Source organism: Anabrus simplex, chromosome 1 (genome assembly GCF_040414725.1).
Source record: "Anabrus simplex isolate iqAnaSimp1 chromosome 1, ASM4041472v1, whole genome shotgun sequence".
Classification (NCBI taxonomy): domain Eukaryota; kingdom Metazoa; phylum Arthropoda; class Insecta; order Orthoptera; family Tettigoniidae; genus Anabrus; species Anabrus simplex.
The window spans coordinates 940793163-940812425 of NC_090265.1; the positions used below are offsets into that span (position 1 = coordinate 940793163).

General features: G+C 39.1%; 1 protein-coding gene across 1 annotated transcript in view; it reads left to right on the forward strand.

The window, feature by feature from the left end:
• Window positions 1-19263, forward strand: part of oxt (Xylosyltransferase oxt) — a 355491-nt gene that overhangs the window by 155386 nt on the left and 180842 nt on the right. The window contains exons 8-9 of the mRNA XM_067136675.2: window positions 13680-13856; window positions 16473-16578. Of these exons, the coding sequence (XP_066992776.2) occupies window positions 13680-13856; window positions 16473-16578 (283 nt within the window). The remainder of the gene's footprint in view (window positions 1-13679; window positions 13857-16472; window positions 16579-19263) is intronic.

Sequence of the window (19263 nt, forward strand, 5' to 3'; positions counted from 1 at the left end):
TTTAACAAAATCAGAGCAAACAAAAAAGTACATAAGGTTCACCTTCAACAACCCTAATATTTATGCAATCACTAATTTATTTAAAAAACACGATATCAAAGTAGCGTTCTCAACAAACATAAGTTTTTCAACCATAATACGGTTAATAGGAACAGTGAAGAGTGCTTCCAGGATTCAGGTGTTTACAAATTGATATGCAACCAGTGCAAGGCCACATACATAGGGCAATCAGGATGCAATTTCACAATAAGGTACCTAGAACACGTCAGTGCAGAGAAACATAGAAGGTTCTCCGCAATGGGAGTACATATGAGTGAAACAGGCCATAGATTTACTTACTTACTTACTTACTGGTCGGCGCTACAGTCCTTGTAGGTCCTTGGCCTCCTTTATCACCTGCCTCCATTCATCTCGGTCCTCAGCTTTTCTTCTCCAACGTTTAACTCCTAACTTTCTAAGGTCATCCTCAACATCATCAATCCACCTTTTCCTGGGTCTTCCTCTTCTCCTCCTTCCATCAAGTTTCCCTATAAACACCTTTTTTACGGTGCAGGTTTCTGCCATTCTCTGAACATGACCGGCCCACCTAATTCTTCCCTGCTTAATTTTAGCAACAATATCTGGCTGGCCAAACAGTCCTTGCAGCTCTACATTTGTCCTCATTCTCCACCCATCCTGCTCTCTTACTGCACCGAATATCTTTCTCAATATCTTCCTTTCCCACCGTAACAACCACTGTTCTTCTCTGGAGGTCATCACCCAGCATTCTGAGCCATACATAACTATTGGTCTTAGTACTGTTGTGTATATTTTAATTTTTGTATTCCTGCTGACATTCCTGGATTTAAACATATTTTGCAAGGCGTAAAAGCATCGGTTTCCACTTGTTATCCTCTCCTGTATTTCCACGGAGGTTTTATTGTCCTCTGTTATTATAGAGCCTAGATATTTGAAAGATGTGACTCTTTGATATTCCTTCCCATTTAATCTTACTGGGGTCCTTCCTCTTACTCCCTCTGTATCTCCCATCTTCATATATTTTGTTTTGTTTATATTCACTTCTAGTCCTAGGTCCCGTGCTTTCCCTTCTAATACTGAGTAGCTCTCTTCAAGAGCTCTTTCATTTCTTGCAATTATTGCTACATCATCAGCATATGCTATCACTTGTACTAATCTGTTCAAAATGGTTCCCCCTGGGTTGATGGGCAATTCACGGATTACTTTTTCCAATGCTAGGTTAAAAAGAAGTGTGGAAAGTACATCTCCCTGTCTTAGTCCTCTCTCCACTAAAAACTCCTCTGACAGATCTTGCTCCACTCTCACCTTGCATACCGTTGTTTTCAAAGTCATTTCTGTTAATCTAATCAATTTCCTTGGGATTCCAAATTCTTTCATAATCTTGTAAATTTTACCCCTATCTAGACTGTCATATGCCTGTTTAAAATCAACATACAGCTGATGTAGCTGTTTGTCATATTCATAAAATTTCTCTAGCACTTGTCGTAATATAAATATCTGATCCAGAGTAGAGCGATGTTTTCTAAAACCTGCTTGGTAATCCCCTAATATTCTTTCCATCCATAATTCCAATCTTAAGGCTAGTACCTTACCAAAAACCTTGTACGTTCCATCCAGCAAGGTGATCCCTCGATAATTTCCACATACTGCCTTATCTCCCTTTTTATGTAATGGGTAAATTATACCCAATGTCCAATCCTTGGGTATTTCCTCCTTTGTCCAAACCTCCTTAATCAATTCATAAACAGCCATTTCTATTCCCTCTCCCCCATATCTCAACAGCTCTGACTCCATTCCATCTTCACCTGGGGCTCTATTATTCTTTAATGCATTAATTGCAGCTTTGACCTCTTCTAAGTCTGGCTCTTTTACTGATTCCTCTTCCAATTCTCTTTCTTCCCCATCAACATTTATATTTTCCTCCTCTCTATCATCTTCATTATTTCCATTGAGTAACTCGTAAAAATACTCCTGCCATCTTCCAAGCACTTTGCTTTTATCACCCAGAAGGTTTCCATCTTTATCCTTGAAGAAAACAGCTCTTGGTTGAAACCCTCTCTTAATGTCTTTTGTTCTTTCATAGAACTTTCGTACCTCGTTTCTATCCTTCATTTCATCCAGTTCTTCGATTCTCTTTCTTTCAAAAGCTCTTTTCTTATATCTACATATCTTATCTGCTCTTCTTCGTTTCTCTCTATACTCTTCTACTGTTTGTCTTGTTCTCCTTTGAAGCATTCTGTTCCTAGCATCATTCCTCTCTTGGATTAATGTTGAACATTCCTCATCAAACCATTCTGCTCTCTTTACCAATTTCTTCTTTCCCAAGGTACTATCTGCAACTTCACTGATAGTTGTTTTCAGTATCTCCCATTTATCTTCCACTTCTCCTTTCTCCCATAATTCCCTTTTTATTGCCAAAGATTCAGCTATTTTCTTTTTGTATTTCTCTTGCAATTCCTCATTTTTTAGTCCTTCAATATTGTGCTTTGCCTTTCTTGTTACTTTTTCCGTTCTTGCCAAATCTATTTTTTGTCTGTACTTGACTCTAACAAGATAGTGGTCTGTATCTGCATCAGCACCTCTGCAGCTTCTAACATCCATAATATCTGATGCATGTCGCCTGTCTATGATAACATGGTCTATTTGATTTCTTGTCACACCATCTGGTGAAATCCAGGTCTCCTTGTGAATGTTTTTCCTAGGATGCCAAGTACTTTTAATTATCATCTGCTTTTCACTCACAAAATCAATCAATCTCAATCCGTTATCATTACTTACTTCATGCAGGCTTTCTTTCCCTACTAAGTGTCTGTACACTTCTTCTCTTCCAATTTTTGCATTTAAATCTCCAAGGATAATTTTTACATCATGCCTTTGAACTTTATTAATTTCTTCCTCCAATTTGGTATAAAATGCATCTTTCTTCTCATCTTCTGCCTCCTCAGTAGGGGCGTACACACAAAACACAGTTACGTTGAAGAATTTTGCCCTAATTCTCACAGAGCACATCCTATCATTGATTGGAGTAAAGTTGATCACGCTTTGCTTTACTGACTTATGTATGAGGAATCCTGTGCCATTACTGCCTGCTTTTTCTCCACTGTACATCAAAATATGTTGTCCAGACATCATCATCCCTTGCCCTTTCCATCTTAGTTCCTGTAGAGCTGCTATTTTCACTCCATACTTATCCATTTCATTCCTTAATACTTTTAACTTGCCAGGTCTCTTCAATGTCTTAACATTCCACGTTGCTAATATATTATCATTTTTCCTTCTCTTTAGCCGTTTTTCTCGCCGGTTCGTCACCAAGTTTTCCAGTCCTGCATTATTCATTCTTAAGGTATCCGTAACAGTTGGTTTTTTTACGAGGTAGGGGAGTTAACCCTACGCTCAACCCCCAACCTGGAGGACCAGGGTATCACTCTTAGTCTGGATCATCACCTTAGACCTGTCCGGCTTGGGTGGCCCTACCAGGAGCAGATGCTCCCGCCGGCATAGCTCTAAGGATCATTTGACCACGCAAGCCTCCAATAAACACCCGGCAAAATATATTTTGCCTTCGTCAAGGTGGTGATACCTTCGGGAGGAGGCCATAGATTTACAAATATTAAACATGACCTAGTAATTCTCAATAGACTGAACAAGGGAAGACTAATGAACAGTCTAGAAAGCATTCATATATTTTTAGACAAGTCAATTAATGGGGACAAGAATTTAAATGAAATAAATGAGCTGAGAAACCCCTTATTCGAATACTTATTAAGATACATGGAGTTACTACGAAGGAATCAAACACGCCCAGTGAACGCACTAAGCAATCACGAGGCCGATACGTCACGGACAGTAACCACCTCCCCGCCCGAAACAGTAAATGACGACATGTCCTCGCTACCCCCCCTCCCTCCTAACCGAGTTAGCTCACAGACCACAGTACACCGCTACAACACAAGGTCGAAGATAGCTGAAACAAACCTATTCCTGCAGCACGGGAAGTAAAGTAAACAAACAGGACAAGGGTAAGTTCATATTTCCATACCTTCTAACACTAACAGCCTCCCTAGCCATTATGTTTCTAGACGACCAAAACTAATTAACGTAATCTTTTTATGCCGGTTACAGGTCGTAATACAGACGATCCAATTTTTAACAAGTTTTTTAAACACCATACAGCAGACTTCATTCATCAACAAGCCACACCTTTCCACCTAATTAGAGACAAGTGACGGGAAGAAAACCAAACGCTGTTTTAAGAAGACAAACATTTTACAGACAACTCAACAGGAGCATTTTACCAAAGATTCTACAAGTTTTCAGTAGCAAGTGCTTTTATTGAAAGAACTCACAAGATTTATAGTGAACCTAAGTCTTTTTAGCCCAATAAGTGTTTTTTAATATTAAGTTTAGTGTTCTATTAACAACCGCCTTCAATGCACCCTCCCCTTCCAACCCCCCCCTCCCACCTACATGCGTTCTACTAACATCTGCTTTTTAATGTTTATATGTTTAATGTAAATCACGATATCTTCTTTAAGCTATTTTTACCTAAGCCAGTTGTAAACAGCTGATGATGAATGCAATGCATTCGAAACATGTTCTGTGATTATTTTTAATGTATTTTTATATAGCCTAAGGCTAAATAAAAGAGGAAGTATCAATTAGGTGGAACCTTTTCTTCACTGAGGAAATGACGCTGTTCACGCTGGGCGATTTTTCGCTCAGCTCCTCAGCAACTCTGTGCATTGCATGGGCAAGACAAGTAACATGTTAACATCTTCGGGTAGAGAAGCTTGAAGCTCTTCCCAGCCTTAATCATGTAGGGAGCAGCGGCAGTCACCGATGCGAGTACTTTGTTTACCTCCTCATCTGAAAAGTTTGGCCACAGCAACCCTGAAACAGGAATGCATAAAATGAAGGGTGAACCGTTCAGTTAATGGGATTCTGACATGTCGTACGACTGTAAGAGATATTTAACTTTTTTTGCTAGTTGCTTTACGTCGCACCGACACAGATAGGTCTTATGGTGACGATGGGACAGGGAAGGGCTAGGAGTGGGAAGGAAGCGGCCGTGGCCTTAATTAAAGTACAGCCCCAGCATTTGCCTGGTGTGAAAATGGGAAACCACGGAAAACCATTTTCAGGGCTGCCGACAGTGGGGTTCGAACCTACTATCTCCCGAATACTGGACACTGGCCGCACTTAAGCGACTACAGCTATCGAGCTTGGTAGGGTATTTAACTATCAGAACTATCAGAGTCTTCACTGAGCATACGTAGAATGCATTGAAATTATAGCCAGACTGTACTTATTCTTCTTTGGCAAAATGCTCAAAAAATAAATTAACAAAAATATACTTGTGCAGAGCTGCTTGCGCTCTTCGCACAATAGTACCATGGTTTGTCACATCTAGCTCCCTGCACAGAATTAGGTGGCCCTTCCCCGGTTCACTGGGACTGAGTTTTCCAACAATAACGTTGGCCATGTATCTTCCACAGCTGTCTGTGGTCTCGTCGATAGATAACCAAATTGGGGGCTCCCATTGTCGTCCCTGATTGCGTGTAGAACCTGGAGAATAAAGTACCTGAATGAATATTCTTCGTGGAATGAAGGTATTATCGAGAGATTACCTTCATTACGACAGAGCCAGATCCATGTTAAAATTACTTCTAAATTGTTTAAACGAGAATGCGGAATACGCCAATCGTGCATGAATTCCTACCTTTTCATACTCTGAAGAAACGTAATTTTTGCATAGGATCGACTCATGACGCAACTCTCTTCCTGCAAAGTCCTTGAAGAGAGCTCTAATCTCAGCATGTTCGACCTTGTAGAGGGGTATGTTGGTGGCACTTTAAAACGCCCTACAAACTCTGGAAGAGAACTCGTCCGAGTGCTGTTGCTGATTGAACAAAGGTTGTATCAGCACTTGTTTCTTCGATTTCCATTTTTTAAATTCTTCAACTTTTGCTGCGTGCCCACTTGTGGCTTTATGTTGAGAAAATTGAAAACCCTTCGAAATCTTGATCTGAAAATAAATAGGTAGGTACGCATAAGTGAGAAAAAAATACATTGAATGAACAAAAATTAAGCTTTGTGGACTATGAAATTATTTTCAAATATTGCAGTAGAAATACGAGCACCCTCTCAACGATCCCATGAAAAACCAGCAAATCCAAATGTCAATTTCCGTCTCGGAAATGTAAAATCTGAGGATCTAACAGGTCTACACTCCGAATTCTTAGACTTCTCTCTACTTACCTAGTAGGTAGGCACCGTATGCTGCACATACGGCTTACTTGAAATTTCAACCGTTTGACCAGTAATATCTTTAAGAACGTAGATGTGAAAATGTCAATAAGAACTTACCTCTTTTTCGCACATTTTGCAGAAAAGAATCTTCCCGCCAGTAGAAAATGAACAGGGTCTTCCTTTGCACATCGTCGGAGTAAAACACTCAGAGATTCCTTAACTTTTGGCATCGCGTACTTGGATATCACAAGAACTCGATAGGTACATACGGATACGATTACGAACTGAGAACTGAGAGTAGAATGCAGAAACTTCACTTGACCGGGTCGGATCTTCCACCACTTCATGGGAAAAGCCACTTAAACAATACTGGTTCCCAAAATAGGCACACCACTAAAATACTTCACATTTCAAAGTGAAGGGATGCTTGGGGCTTCCAGAGCTTATCTGACGATTCGCACTCTAATCCAGCAGAGGCCAATTAGGGCGTGTGAATGACCTCACTAAAGGTTAAAAACCTGCGGTTCTATTATTCGCACCAGATAGGCACGTTCAATGACTTTTGAATTTTCAAGCCATCTTATAGCGCAGTATTTCAAAGGAAATACATTTGAACCTGAATAATGTGTATAATAACCACATCTTGCAGGAACGTAGCAAAACAAGAAGTAATAATTTTGTGTGGTTTTTTTCTAGCCGGGAGCAGCCTTTGTAAGGCAGACCCTCCGATGAGGGTGGGCGGCATCTGCCATGCATAGGTAACTGCATGTTATTTTGGTGGAGGATAGTGTCATGTGTGGTGTGTGAGTTGCAGGGATGTTGGGGACAGCACAAAGACCCAGCCCTCGGACCAGTGGAATTAACCAATTAAGGTTAAAATCCCCGCCCGGCCGGGAATCGAACCCAGGAACCTCTGAAACGAAGGCCCGTACACAGCCTATGAGTCGGACAAAACAAGAAGGGAAGAGCACGTAGAAACTCTACAATATTCCACTGGGTTTCTTTTACTGGCATTTTATATGAATTGTGCACAGTATGCAAGCCACAAGGTCCAATGTTCACCAAAATAGGAGCATCTGGATCATCATATAATAAATTACCGATATTCTGAAGGAATTTTTATTAATATTTGGACCATCCATTGAAATTTGTAAGAGTTTTTTTAGACTGAATCCTTGCAGTGCTTGCAAAAAACCATTTAACAAATTGTAGGAGGTAGAGTGGCCAACAAACACGGAATCAAAATAAGAAGTGCATACCTCATTAGTATCAGTATTGAAACAACGAACTACAAAATCCATTTGGCCCATCTGAGAAACTTTATTCAGTGTCTTCAGAACCAACGGTGAAATGTGTGCACTTACTACACATCTCAAGAACTTGTTTATGTAAATAGGGAGCCAAACTCTGAGTGATTGTATATGCAACTTTCGTTCTGTGCAGTTGAACTTTTGAAGCGATTTCAGAGTCTGGAAACATTACTGGGATCAAACATACACTAGCTTCACTGGCACGTAAAGAATGGTGTTGCATGACAGTATGCATGCACCATATAATCTCAGCTTTGGTTACTTGCTCTCTTGAAAGATAATTCTGTAGACATCTTGCCCCTGGTGAACCTTCTTTAATGGAAGAAGAAGAAGAATCAGTGGAGTCATATGTGATAGAGTTCGTTGTGGTAGCTGTAGTAGGCAGAGGAGAATTTGTGTTTTGCAGCCAGGGTATTAAGACCGCTTTGTTGCTGTAAGAATTAGAAGAAAAGAAGTAGAGGGTGATGGCAGAAGCTCGACAGTCGTTGGTGGCTGTAGACGAAGAAATTTCTTCGATAAAGCAGTAATGGTAATCAATTTTTTAAAAAAATCTTAAAGTGAATTTAGACTAAATTTAACTTCCAAGTTTTAAAATTTAACATGCACATTAATTGCTTATTTATTTTTTCTATGTTAAGCTTTGAAAATGTATTTTAATATTACTGTCATAGCTGGAAACTTCCTTTATAATTTTATTTTTTGTTGTTGTGTGTCAGGGAAAAAACTGGTTTTTATGTCTGGAAAACAGGGAAATGTCAGGGAATTTCAAAATTTGGATTTGATGGACTCCCTGTAGGTGTCAAGACAAAGAAAGACATTAAAAATTTATTTTCTCCATTTTAAATGTTTTAATATCCACATGTGTATCTTTTTGGATTGGAATTTTTAACTATGATATACTGTCAGTTGTAGCCGAGGATGTTCTCGAAGGAGGACGGAACATGAACTTAATTGATATGACCGAATTCCATTTAAATTTAATGGATATCACCTGGTTTTGAAAAGTTGGACCAGTACTCTTAAAAAGTGTATTCTCAAGTTATATGTCAATACAGACGTAATTTTGAAGTTCATTACATGACAAAGAAAGATCACAGCAATAGAGACAGCTGATGGGAATATAGTTCACAATATGAGAGGCATCAGGAATGCAGTGAAACAGTATTTTGATAGGCTCCTTAATGGACCTGACAAATTGTGTGACCAGAAAGAAAGTAAAAGAGCAACAGAGAAGGACATACCAGTCACATGGGTAGAAGTTGAGCGAGCCATTCATAAGATGAAAAGTAGTGAGTCAGCTGGAGTGGATGATATTACTGCTGATAAGATTAAAGCTGCTGGTATACGTGGGATACAATAGTTGTGCAGAGTCCTTAGAGCAATATGGAATAATAACGAAGTGCCAGAAGGGGTGATAGTTGCTGTTTTCAAGAAGGGGAATAGGAGGAAAAGTGAAAATTGCAAAGGAATAACTCTTCTCTTCCATGGCCTTAAAATTATGGAGAAGATCATTGAAGCCAGAGCGAGCAATTCTAGAGCCCATCTTAGGGTTGGCAGGAGCACAACAAATTTTATATTTGTCTTGAGGATGTTGACAGAAAAATATTGTGAAAGAGGAAAAGACCTATTTATTGTGTTTATGGACCATGAAAAGGCATATGATTTAGTCCTTAGATCAGTCATTTGGAAGAGTCTCATAAAAATTGGAATACCTGAGTACCTCATCAGCAAAATTCAAATGTTGTGTACCTATTGCTGAAGTTGTGTCCATGTTGGAGATGGATACTCTGAATGGTTTGATACAACTAGGAAGTGCTCTCTCACCTCTTCTATTCATAGCAGTTATGGATACCATTCCGCAAGATGTATACGGAGTAGGAAATTGAGAACTACAGGCTTTGGTATTTGCAGGTAATGTAGCAGTATGGGACGATGTGGAGGAGGGAGTACAAATCCAACTTAATCTATGGAAAATTAAATTTGGAAAGTATGGAATGAAAGTGAGCACAATGAAAACTGTGACAATGAAAATTAGGAGGGAGAATTCTTACTGCAACCTACAAGTGCACGACAGACAGGTTGAAATAGTAAATCAGTTCAGATATCTAAGTAGCATGATGGCCAGAAATGTTAGGGCAGAGCCAGAAATACTGAACAGAATAACCAAAGTTTCTACCATCTTGTTCACAACTCACTATGGGATAGGAATGTTCCTCAAAAAACAAAAATCACCCTATACAAGTCATATCTCATTCCCATTCTGACATGTACACAGGTGATTCAAGTGAAGACTATCTGTGCGCAGCTCCCTATGCCATAACTACTGTACCTATTATTATATGCAAATCTCACTCCCCAGTTTCCCAGATTCCACTCCATAATATTTAAATCCCCAATCATTCTCCATTCACTATCCCTCCTGTGTATTATCCCACTGATAATATTCTCCACTCCTGTTGCCATGACCATATCCCACACAACTCTCAACTTTGTTGTTACCTATTCCTGCTTGCCTTACGTTGTTGGTAATATTGTGAAAAACGATTACCTTTTCCGTAATTCCCTTCTACTCTTGTCAACTTCTGCCCTAACTGCCCTAACCTAATTCCTGGATAAGACTGTAACTTGGTTCCCTTTCCTCGATGCACTTTCTCTGCAGGCCTAACTATGACGTTGGCCATGACCAGAGCCTCACCCCACCCACCTCATTAGATCCCCTCCCTTCCTGGTCTTCCTTATCTTCCCTGATGACTGCAGAACCTACTTCCCCTCTTTTGTTTCTCCCTCTCATAACCCTGTCCCACCTCCTTCCTATCATCTACTCTGCATTCCTTTTCCTACCTTTTTTTTCTTCTTACCTCCCCCTTTCTGCAACACTTTCCTCTCCAAAATATTCTCTCTGTTCTAGCTGCAGTGACTCATACATATTCCTCACCAACAGCTTTCCTGAAATCTTCCTCAGTCTAGAACTCTTTTAGCTGTCAATTTCCTCCTCCCTGAAACATTAACCCACTTGTCTTCTACAACTACTTCCCTTCCTTCCCCTCCCTCTTGTATACCTATACATTGTTTGAGGGAGACCTCCCTTCATTCCTATCCTCCATTAGAAGCCTAATTATCGTCGCCATAAGATCTATCTGTGTCGGCGCGACTTAAAGCCACTAGCAAAAAAAAAAATCCCTAAGCGAGCGAGTTGGCTGTGCGGTTACGAGCGCACAGCTGTGAGCCTGCATTTGGGAGATACTGAGTTCGGACCCCACTGTTGGCAACCCCGAAGATGGTTTTCCATGGTTTCTTATTTTGACACCAGGCAAATACTGTGATTTTTTTTTTTTTTTTTTTTTTTTAAAGCAGCCTAATTCTCTCCCTTCATACACACTCCCCCCCATGTCTGCTCAATGCAGCATCCGTAGATCTGCATTCATCAGCCATTCTGTAATCTTAATCTTTAAAATATCAACTAAAATAATGTATTCTTTGAATTTAAAACAACAAAGGAAAGAACTATTGTATACTACACAAGGATTACACAACAATTAAGCAAGCAAGATGATCCGTTGATCACCTCGAATAAGGGTGTCCGCACATTCCAACTTTGCAGGCGTCATAGCTGTGTGTGGCCGACCGGCAAGTGGGAGATCAGGCAGGTTTGAATAATTAGTTATTTGCTTAACGTCCCATTAATTACTTTCAAGGTTTTTCAGAGATGCTACAGGAGTTACTTTACGTGCCAGTAAATCTACCGACACAAGGCTGATGTATTTGAGCACCTTCAAGTACCACCGGAATAAGCCAGGATTGAACCTGCCAAGTTGGGGTCAGAAGGCCAGTACTTCAACCATCTGAGCCACTCAGCACGGCAGACAGGTTTGCTTGACCTTGTAGTTATGATGAAACACGCCTCATCCAACGACTCACCGTGCTTTTGTCCACTGTCAGGTCTCCATAGACATTCTGCAAGCACCTATGAATATCTGTGATGCCCTGGTTTTCCGCCATAAGAAACTCAATAACTGCTCTCTGTTTGGTATGCACCTCCATTACAAACGCCAATTTGAAGGCTAGTTATAGCGCTGCCACCTATCGGAAATGAATGAAACTCTACGAGACGAAGCAGGAATATTCAGAGATGTCCCAAATAAAATTCCAATTAAAAAAAACTGAAAACTGGCCAAGATATAAAATGTGTTGTATTATATATTGAACACCCCTTGTTAAAACCTGTAATTCTTCTGAATGCTTGAAGTTAAGTCAGCACTGCATAGGAAGGAATTCATCCTCACAGCACCATAAACAACTTTTAAAATGTTGGATTTTATAATGTAAGGGACTTTGATTACACTGTATAACCAAAAAAAAAAAAATGACGCACCAGGGAGGAATTGTCTGATGGCGATAAAAATCAGTGGATGTGAGAAACAGACATAGAAAAACAAACAATCAAAAGTGCAGCACAATCGAATGATTTATTGCAGAGTTAGAGCGCAGCAAAGTGAGGACGTCATTAAGGTGTTGGTCCATCCCTGGCCCAGATGCAAGCTGTCTCTCGATGTGGCATAGACTGATAAAGTTACCGGATGGTGTCCTGCGGAATTTCGTGCCAAATGGTCTCCAACTGTTGGGCTAAATCGGCGACATTCTGGGATGTTCGCAATCGCCTTCCCATGACATCCCAAATGTGCTCTATGGAAGAGAGATCCAGTGACCGAGCTGGCCAAGGAAGGATAGGGCAAGCTTGAAGACAGTTCATAGCAACACATGCCGTTTGTGGCCGGGCATTATGCTGTTGGAAAGTAAGGCCTGGATGTCGCTGAAGGAACGGTAACACAACCGGCCGTAGAATGTCAGTGGACTTCAGTGGACTGTTCTTCCTCATATACTCTACAGCCTTGATCTCATGCCTTCTGACTTTCATCTGTTTGACCTAATGAAGGATGCACTCTGTGGATGATGGGGATGTTATCGGTGCAGCATGACGTTGGCGTTGGCTCCGACATCGAACAGTCGAGTGGTGCCATGTAGGCATACAGGCCCTCGCATTACGGCGGCACAAGACCGTAGTATTGAACAGAGAATATGTATTGTAGCAAAAGGATTGGGGAATAACATGGTGTATTTGAATCCTCAATAAAACCAACCTTGTTTTAGAAACAAAATGTGTTGCATTATATATTGAACTCCCTTCGTATATACTGTACCTGACTAATGACGTCTTATAAAGAGTGCAAGACAGATTGCTTCTGGCTGAAGAACTTGATCACTTTTATTCATCCTTGATCTTAGGACTGAATCTTACGACATTTACATGGAGATATTAAGGAAAGCATCATTGTCATTATGTCAACCAAGTCTAAGGGCAATCCAGTGCCAGTTTATTGTAATTAATTATTTTAAAATCTTTTCTTGGGGAGGGGTTGGAGGATACGTAACAGCTACACCATCCTCACCCATCCTAATGTGGTTGTCAGGGAAGAACAGATGCTTCCATTCTGCTTTAACAATGTGACCAATTAATAACAGTTATTATACATGCTTCGTTCTTGGAAAAAAGGTTTTCTATTTTCTCCATGTTTGAAGTAGGCCCTACTGTGATCTAGGCGATTATTCCAGAATAATCTCAAGACTATTTCTTTGAGCCAATCATAATTCGGATATACTGTAGCATCCCTCATAGTCCTTAATGCCCACTCAAGTGTACGCTCTGTAGACCTGCATTCCTCAGCTATTTTTTAAACTTCATCTTCTCCTCGCTTTTATAACTTTGTCCAAAATCTGTCTTGGGCAAGGTGGGGTGAATACTGAGAAGATTTCTTGTAAAGAACTACTCCATAAGGAGGAATCCAGTAATGATTTCCTATGTTAGATTTTTTTCTAATTAATAACTGTGAAATGGTGTAATGACTTTTTAAGGAGTAGTAGATAAGGAGGGTATATCACAGCACTGAAGTTGAAAGTTACTAATTTCATTTAAGATGTAAGTTCCTTGAACTGAATCATAAATATTCCAAAACTGCTGAGCTGATGAGCTTAATGAAAATAATAATGCTGTATTAAGTTTGGATTTCTTTTTTCTGGTAAATTATATTGCTTTTTCTTTTCTAGACATTCTTCCATACGGCACTGAGGAACTCTGAATTCTGTAACTCATATGTAGACAACAATTTGCATGTGACAAATTGGAAACGTCGGTTGGGTTGTAAATGCCAGTACAAACATGTGGTGGATTGGTGTGGATGCAGTCCCAATGATTTTAAGCCTGATGATTGGCCACGTTTACAGGTAATGCTTCATCAAAATATCTATATATCTTCCCATTTTATGATTATGGCTAAAAATTTGTGCAGTTATTGCAAGTTTTGTGTAGATTTCTTTAAAATGTAATCCTATCTTGAAATTCGAATAGTTGCAATTTAGATATCCACAATTACATACATTAATAAACCAAAACGTTGTTATAAATTTTTCAGCTACTTATTGATGTACACAATTGTAAATGTATAACAATTTTCTCAAAGCAGTGTTTCTCCATTGATCAGCTTTTGGATAAATTATTAACAATTTCAAAATTGTGTAGTGGAAGGCAGCCATGCAGGTTATATGCCATATTTACCTACTTATCGTACAGTTTGTTGCATAGCATATATTTGTGTACCTTATTTGAAGAAATCTATATTATAATTATTATTTCTTTCATTCAGTGGTTACAGTAATGAACTGAGATAGTTGTAATTGTATCAACAAAAATCTTTTATCATGACAAGTTTTCTTTGTTACGCTAAAATTAATTTAGAAATATGTGCACTGTAGAGAGTTGATTGTGATTACTTTTTCTTTTCCACTATCTTCAGATTTGAAATTCTTAGCTTTTGTCTTTTGTCCCATCTTGTTTTACAAATCGTTTGTAAGTTTTTTTGCTTTTTCTAGTCATGATGTAATACTTTCTTCTCATTGCATTGTTTCTCTTCTTATGCTGCAAATGATGTAACCTTTCTTTCTCCCCCATCTTTCTTAAAGAAGCTTATGTTACTGTGTGGGGAGAGGGAGTGATCTATAAACTACTCCAAGTGATACTATGCTTGAGCCTGGCTTACCTTGCCCGCAGCATGTTGAGTCAAACCCGCTCTCTGTACAGTAGCTTAATATCTAAGATCAGGTTCTGATTTCTTTATATTATCAGGTACTGGTCAGCGTCAAAGTTAACCTCCCTAAAACTTCTAACATCCATTAAATTAGATAAATGCCTTGCATCTCTAAGGAAGTGGGTCCACTACTAAGTTTTTTGGTGAAGAAAGTTTGTCACTCTAATCTCATTATTACTGAACTCATTATTCTGGTTGTTTTCCAAAAGCAAATTTGTAAATATCTTCCTTTTCAATATTCATATCTCCAGTTATTACTTCACCATCCCCTCTTCAGGTTATTCTTGATACTCTTCAGGTATTCTCTAAGCAGAGCATTCATCTGCATAGATCTGGTGGGAGAATGTGGTTTAATACTGGGAACCTCTTAGCATAGTATTACTAAGATGAACATATATTCTCTTCACAGGAGGACTAACTTAGTTATTCGAAGTGAGACACAGTGTTCAGCAACAGAGTAAACTAAGGCAATTGCTGAACAGCAGAGTGGAGTGGTGTAGGAACTCCAAGTGGTACCACAAATATTCTGGAGGATGTTATTCTGTGTTTTGAGTTTTACAGCAGTCTTTCTCAGATGTTCATTAAAGTCATACACCCAGGTAATTTGAGGGTGTCTACTGTGTTTCAGGAACATGATACCAAAGAAAACTGCAAGATTCTTCCTAGCAATCCTGTTGTTCAGACGGAAACAAGAAACTTCAGTTTTACTTATACTGCATTGTAGTCTCCACTTCTTGAAACAATTTTCTAAGGCAGTGAGATAATTTGTTAGTGTATCTTGTAATCATCAGTCGTCATCAATTCCTGTTTTCCAGCTGACATCAGGTGGGGGGAATATGTTTCCTCTCCACTTTGTTCTCTATCTCAACCATTCCTCATACAACACACTGTTCCAGTCAAGGTTCCATTGTCCTATGCTGTTCTTCTGAGTCCATCCATCATAATCTTGGTCTCTCTCTTCCTTGTCATCTGTCTTTTCAGTGCTTGGCTTGGTGTCAGTCTTTCTTCTTTCATCTGCTTGACATCCTAACCACCTCAATCTGTTCTCTTCCAATTTGTCATTTAGTTTTTGCACATTTAGCTCTTTTTCTTTGCATTTCTCACTCTGTCCCTCCTTGTATGGTCTTCTGTACCATACTCCTCAGGAATTTCATTCAGCTGCCTATACTCTAATCTCATCTCTCTGATACATTGTCCAGGTTTCTGCTGCACATGTCATTATAAATAATATCCCTTGTACATTACTTCTTCAGCCTTCATTGGCACATCTTTATTCCATATTAATCTCTGTACTTGGTGGTGAAAGGCGCCCCCGAGTTGTATCATCCTACTAATTTCCATATCCAGCCCTCCATTTCTGTCAGTTCACTTCCCAAGTACTTGAAGTGTTCTACTATTTGTGGTTCCTAGTCTCCAATTTTTTGTAGCTCCTTTTCCCTTTTTTTTTACTTTCACTACTCATCACCATTGTCTTGCTCTTCTCTACATTGATCCTCAAACCCCATTCTTCAGTCCTTCTATTCAGTACATTCAACTGTTGTTGTACCTTCTCCTGATTTTCTCCCCAGATCACATTATCATCCGCAAACATTATTACATTCATCGAATATACAATATTCTTTTAAATTAAACAAAAAATTTGATGTCAATTTAGTGGTCCCTCATTGTCAGTTTGTAATTGCAATTTTAACTCTCTCAAAAAGCCTTAACAAAATGCTTCTTTTCAAGTTAATATATTATTTTCATTATGTTTCAGGGTACTGAAGGTCGACAGCTGTTCTTTGCTCGGAAGTTTGAGCCCATAATTAATCAAGCTATTGTTGATCAAGTGGAAGAATGGCTGTATGGCCCATATCCAATTAGTAAGTAAGGTGCTATGCTAATTGGTTAAGTTACTTATTCTCAGGTGTGGTGGGAAGAAAATTTCTCTTTTAATCTTGTATTGATATTGCTCCTTTAATCTTGTATAGAGGTATCTTGAATAGAAGCAACTTGTTTCCTTAACTGAGTTTTGAATGTGGCTGGGCAATTGATTCACCTGAGGAAATTCTTCCATAAAATTTGGGAAAGTGTTGCAAGATTTGGAGGTAGTTCATAGAATTCAACACTGGGGACTTCAAGATAGAACACTTAGTGGACTCTGGAAGATCTTCAGAAGTGGATAATTATCTCATAAAGCCACTTTTTAAGACCAATCCAAAAATAACTCGGGAGGTGGACATACTGAAGATTGCCGGGCATGTGTTCATGAGCATTTAATGAACCTTGAGTAATTTTTGTATCCCAAACAGCTTAATATGAACTGCTTGATTCTGTATTTCATGTATAAAATGTTGCCAAAAAAAAAAGTGAAAATGTAATATTGAAAAGAGCTTACATAAAGCAAACTTAAAATGGAACATTTGTGCAATAACAATCTGTGTCAGGGTGAGTTTCAGTTCTTTACTATGAGTTATGGAAATAAAAATGCAGGAGAGCTACTACTAGATTTTTGTGAAAGGAATGATTAATAGTAGGCAATACATGGTTCACAAAGAAGATCAGCCAAAAAAATAACTAGATATGGGTAGGGACAAAGGAGAACAAAAACGACGATTGATTTGATTTTAGTTGAGAGAGAGAAACGCATACAATTAGAAGATGTGACAGCTATTTTGAAGGAGGCCATAAAATTGTAGTAGCTAAATTAAGACTTGGTAAAATAGTGAAATTAAAAGAGAGAGGAGAATGAAAAATAAAGGTAAGGGAATTAAAGGAAAAGGGAGAATAAGAGAAGTTCCAAGAAGAACTGAAAAAATAAATTCCCAAAGGAGAGGTTGGCAGTGTTGAAGAGGAATGGGCCAAGTTCAAACAAGGAATGGTGAAATGTGCAGAAGACGCAGAGTATCAGGGGGCAAAAGAAGGAAAAGGAGGCACCCTGGTGGAATAACAAAGTAACAGGTGCAGTTAAACAAAAACAAAAACCTTGGAAGAGCTAGATTGGAGATAGAAATACGTGGAGTAGGCAAAACTATCATGAAGCAGGAAAGCATGTCAGAAGATTGTACTGGAAGAGAAACAGAAGTGCTGGGATAATTTCATAGAAACTTTGCGACAGGATGTTAAAGGAAGTGAGAAAGTGTTTAATGGATTGGTTAAAAGCAAAGTAAACAGGAGAGAAGATACAAGAATTTTAAGGACAGATAAGATACAGGACAAATTTTGACACAAAGAGAGGATATTCTCCAGCAATGGGAGGAGTATTTTGCTAAATTACTTAATATCAAATTCAAAGAACTGGAGGAAGTGGAGGAACATGAAGAAATGGTAGAAGAAAAACCAAAATGAAGATATAACAATGTTGGAAATAGAAAGGGCTGTAAAAAAGATGAGGAGTGGCAAAACATCAGGAGTGAATGAGGTGGCTACAGAGATGTTGAAGGCAGTAGGACCAGTAGCATTACATTTGATAGAGAGATTATTTTGAGTGATATGGAAGAGAAATGAAGTACTGGACGAAGGGTCTGATAATCCCAGTATTCAAGAAGGGTGGTAAGAATGAATGTAGCAATATAGGGGAATTGCTCTCATTTCACATGTAGCAAAGTTCTTTGAGAGGATATTGGAGGGAAGACTGAGGATGCCAGTAGGAAAGGAAATGGTGGAAGAACAGTATGGATTTAGAAGAGAGAGATCAACTTTTGATCTAATTTTTTGCATTAAGGAACATGATGGAGAAGATGGAAGTTCAGGAAAGATTTAGTGATTACATTTATAGATATTGAGGAGTCATATGACAGTGTACCACAGCAACTGGTCTGGGATGCATTGATAAAAAAGAAGGTAGGCAGAGCAGGAGTACAAGTTACCAAAGCCATCCATGTATGAAAAGTGTGTAAATCGTGAGAAGACCAATATAGAACAAACAAACTGGTTCAATGTAGAAACAGGACTTTGACAAGGGAGTGTATTTATAAGCTATAAATTTCATTTTTGTTCCACTGAACTGCAATTATAGGAATAAATTGACAAGAGGGTCTACGTTTTCAATACAATATACCGTATTTCACGGCATAATCGTCGCCACCGCGTAATCGTCGCATCCTTTATTTTCAATACAAAAATCGGACTTTAAACCTTTAATTACATAATCGTCGCACGTCCAAATTTTGTTCACTAATCTGGTTAAAAGGTAAATGGAACTGCAACGTAAGTTGCACATGAATGCGCAATTTAAATACGTGTATTGGTTTATGGGCAATTTGGCAACACAGTCACGTTTGCGACATGTTGCACAACGTATAAATAAATAATACCGGTATATGTACGACGCATGGCTTACCGGTAGGCTATCGGCAGTTTGACGACGTGGTCGCGAGACAGTGTACTATTTATTCACCACCTACGTATTATGAGTTCCCATTTGAAATACGTAAGGCTGTAAGTTATCGCTTATCGGCAACGTCGCCAGGAAATACCGGGTAGGTAGGTTGAGTGGACCTCGAACCAGCCCTCAGATACAGGTAAAATTCCCTGACCCGGCCGTGAATTGAACCCGAGGCCTCCGT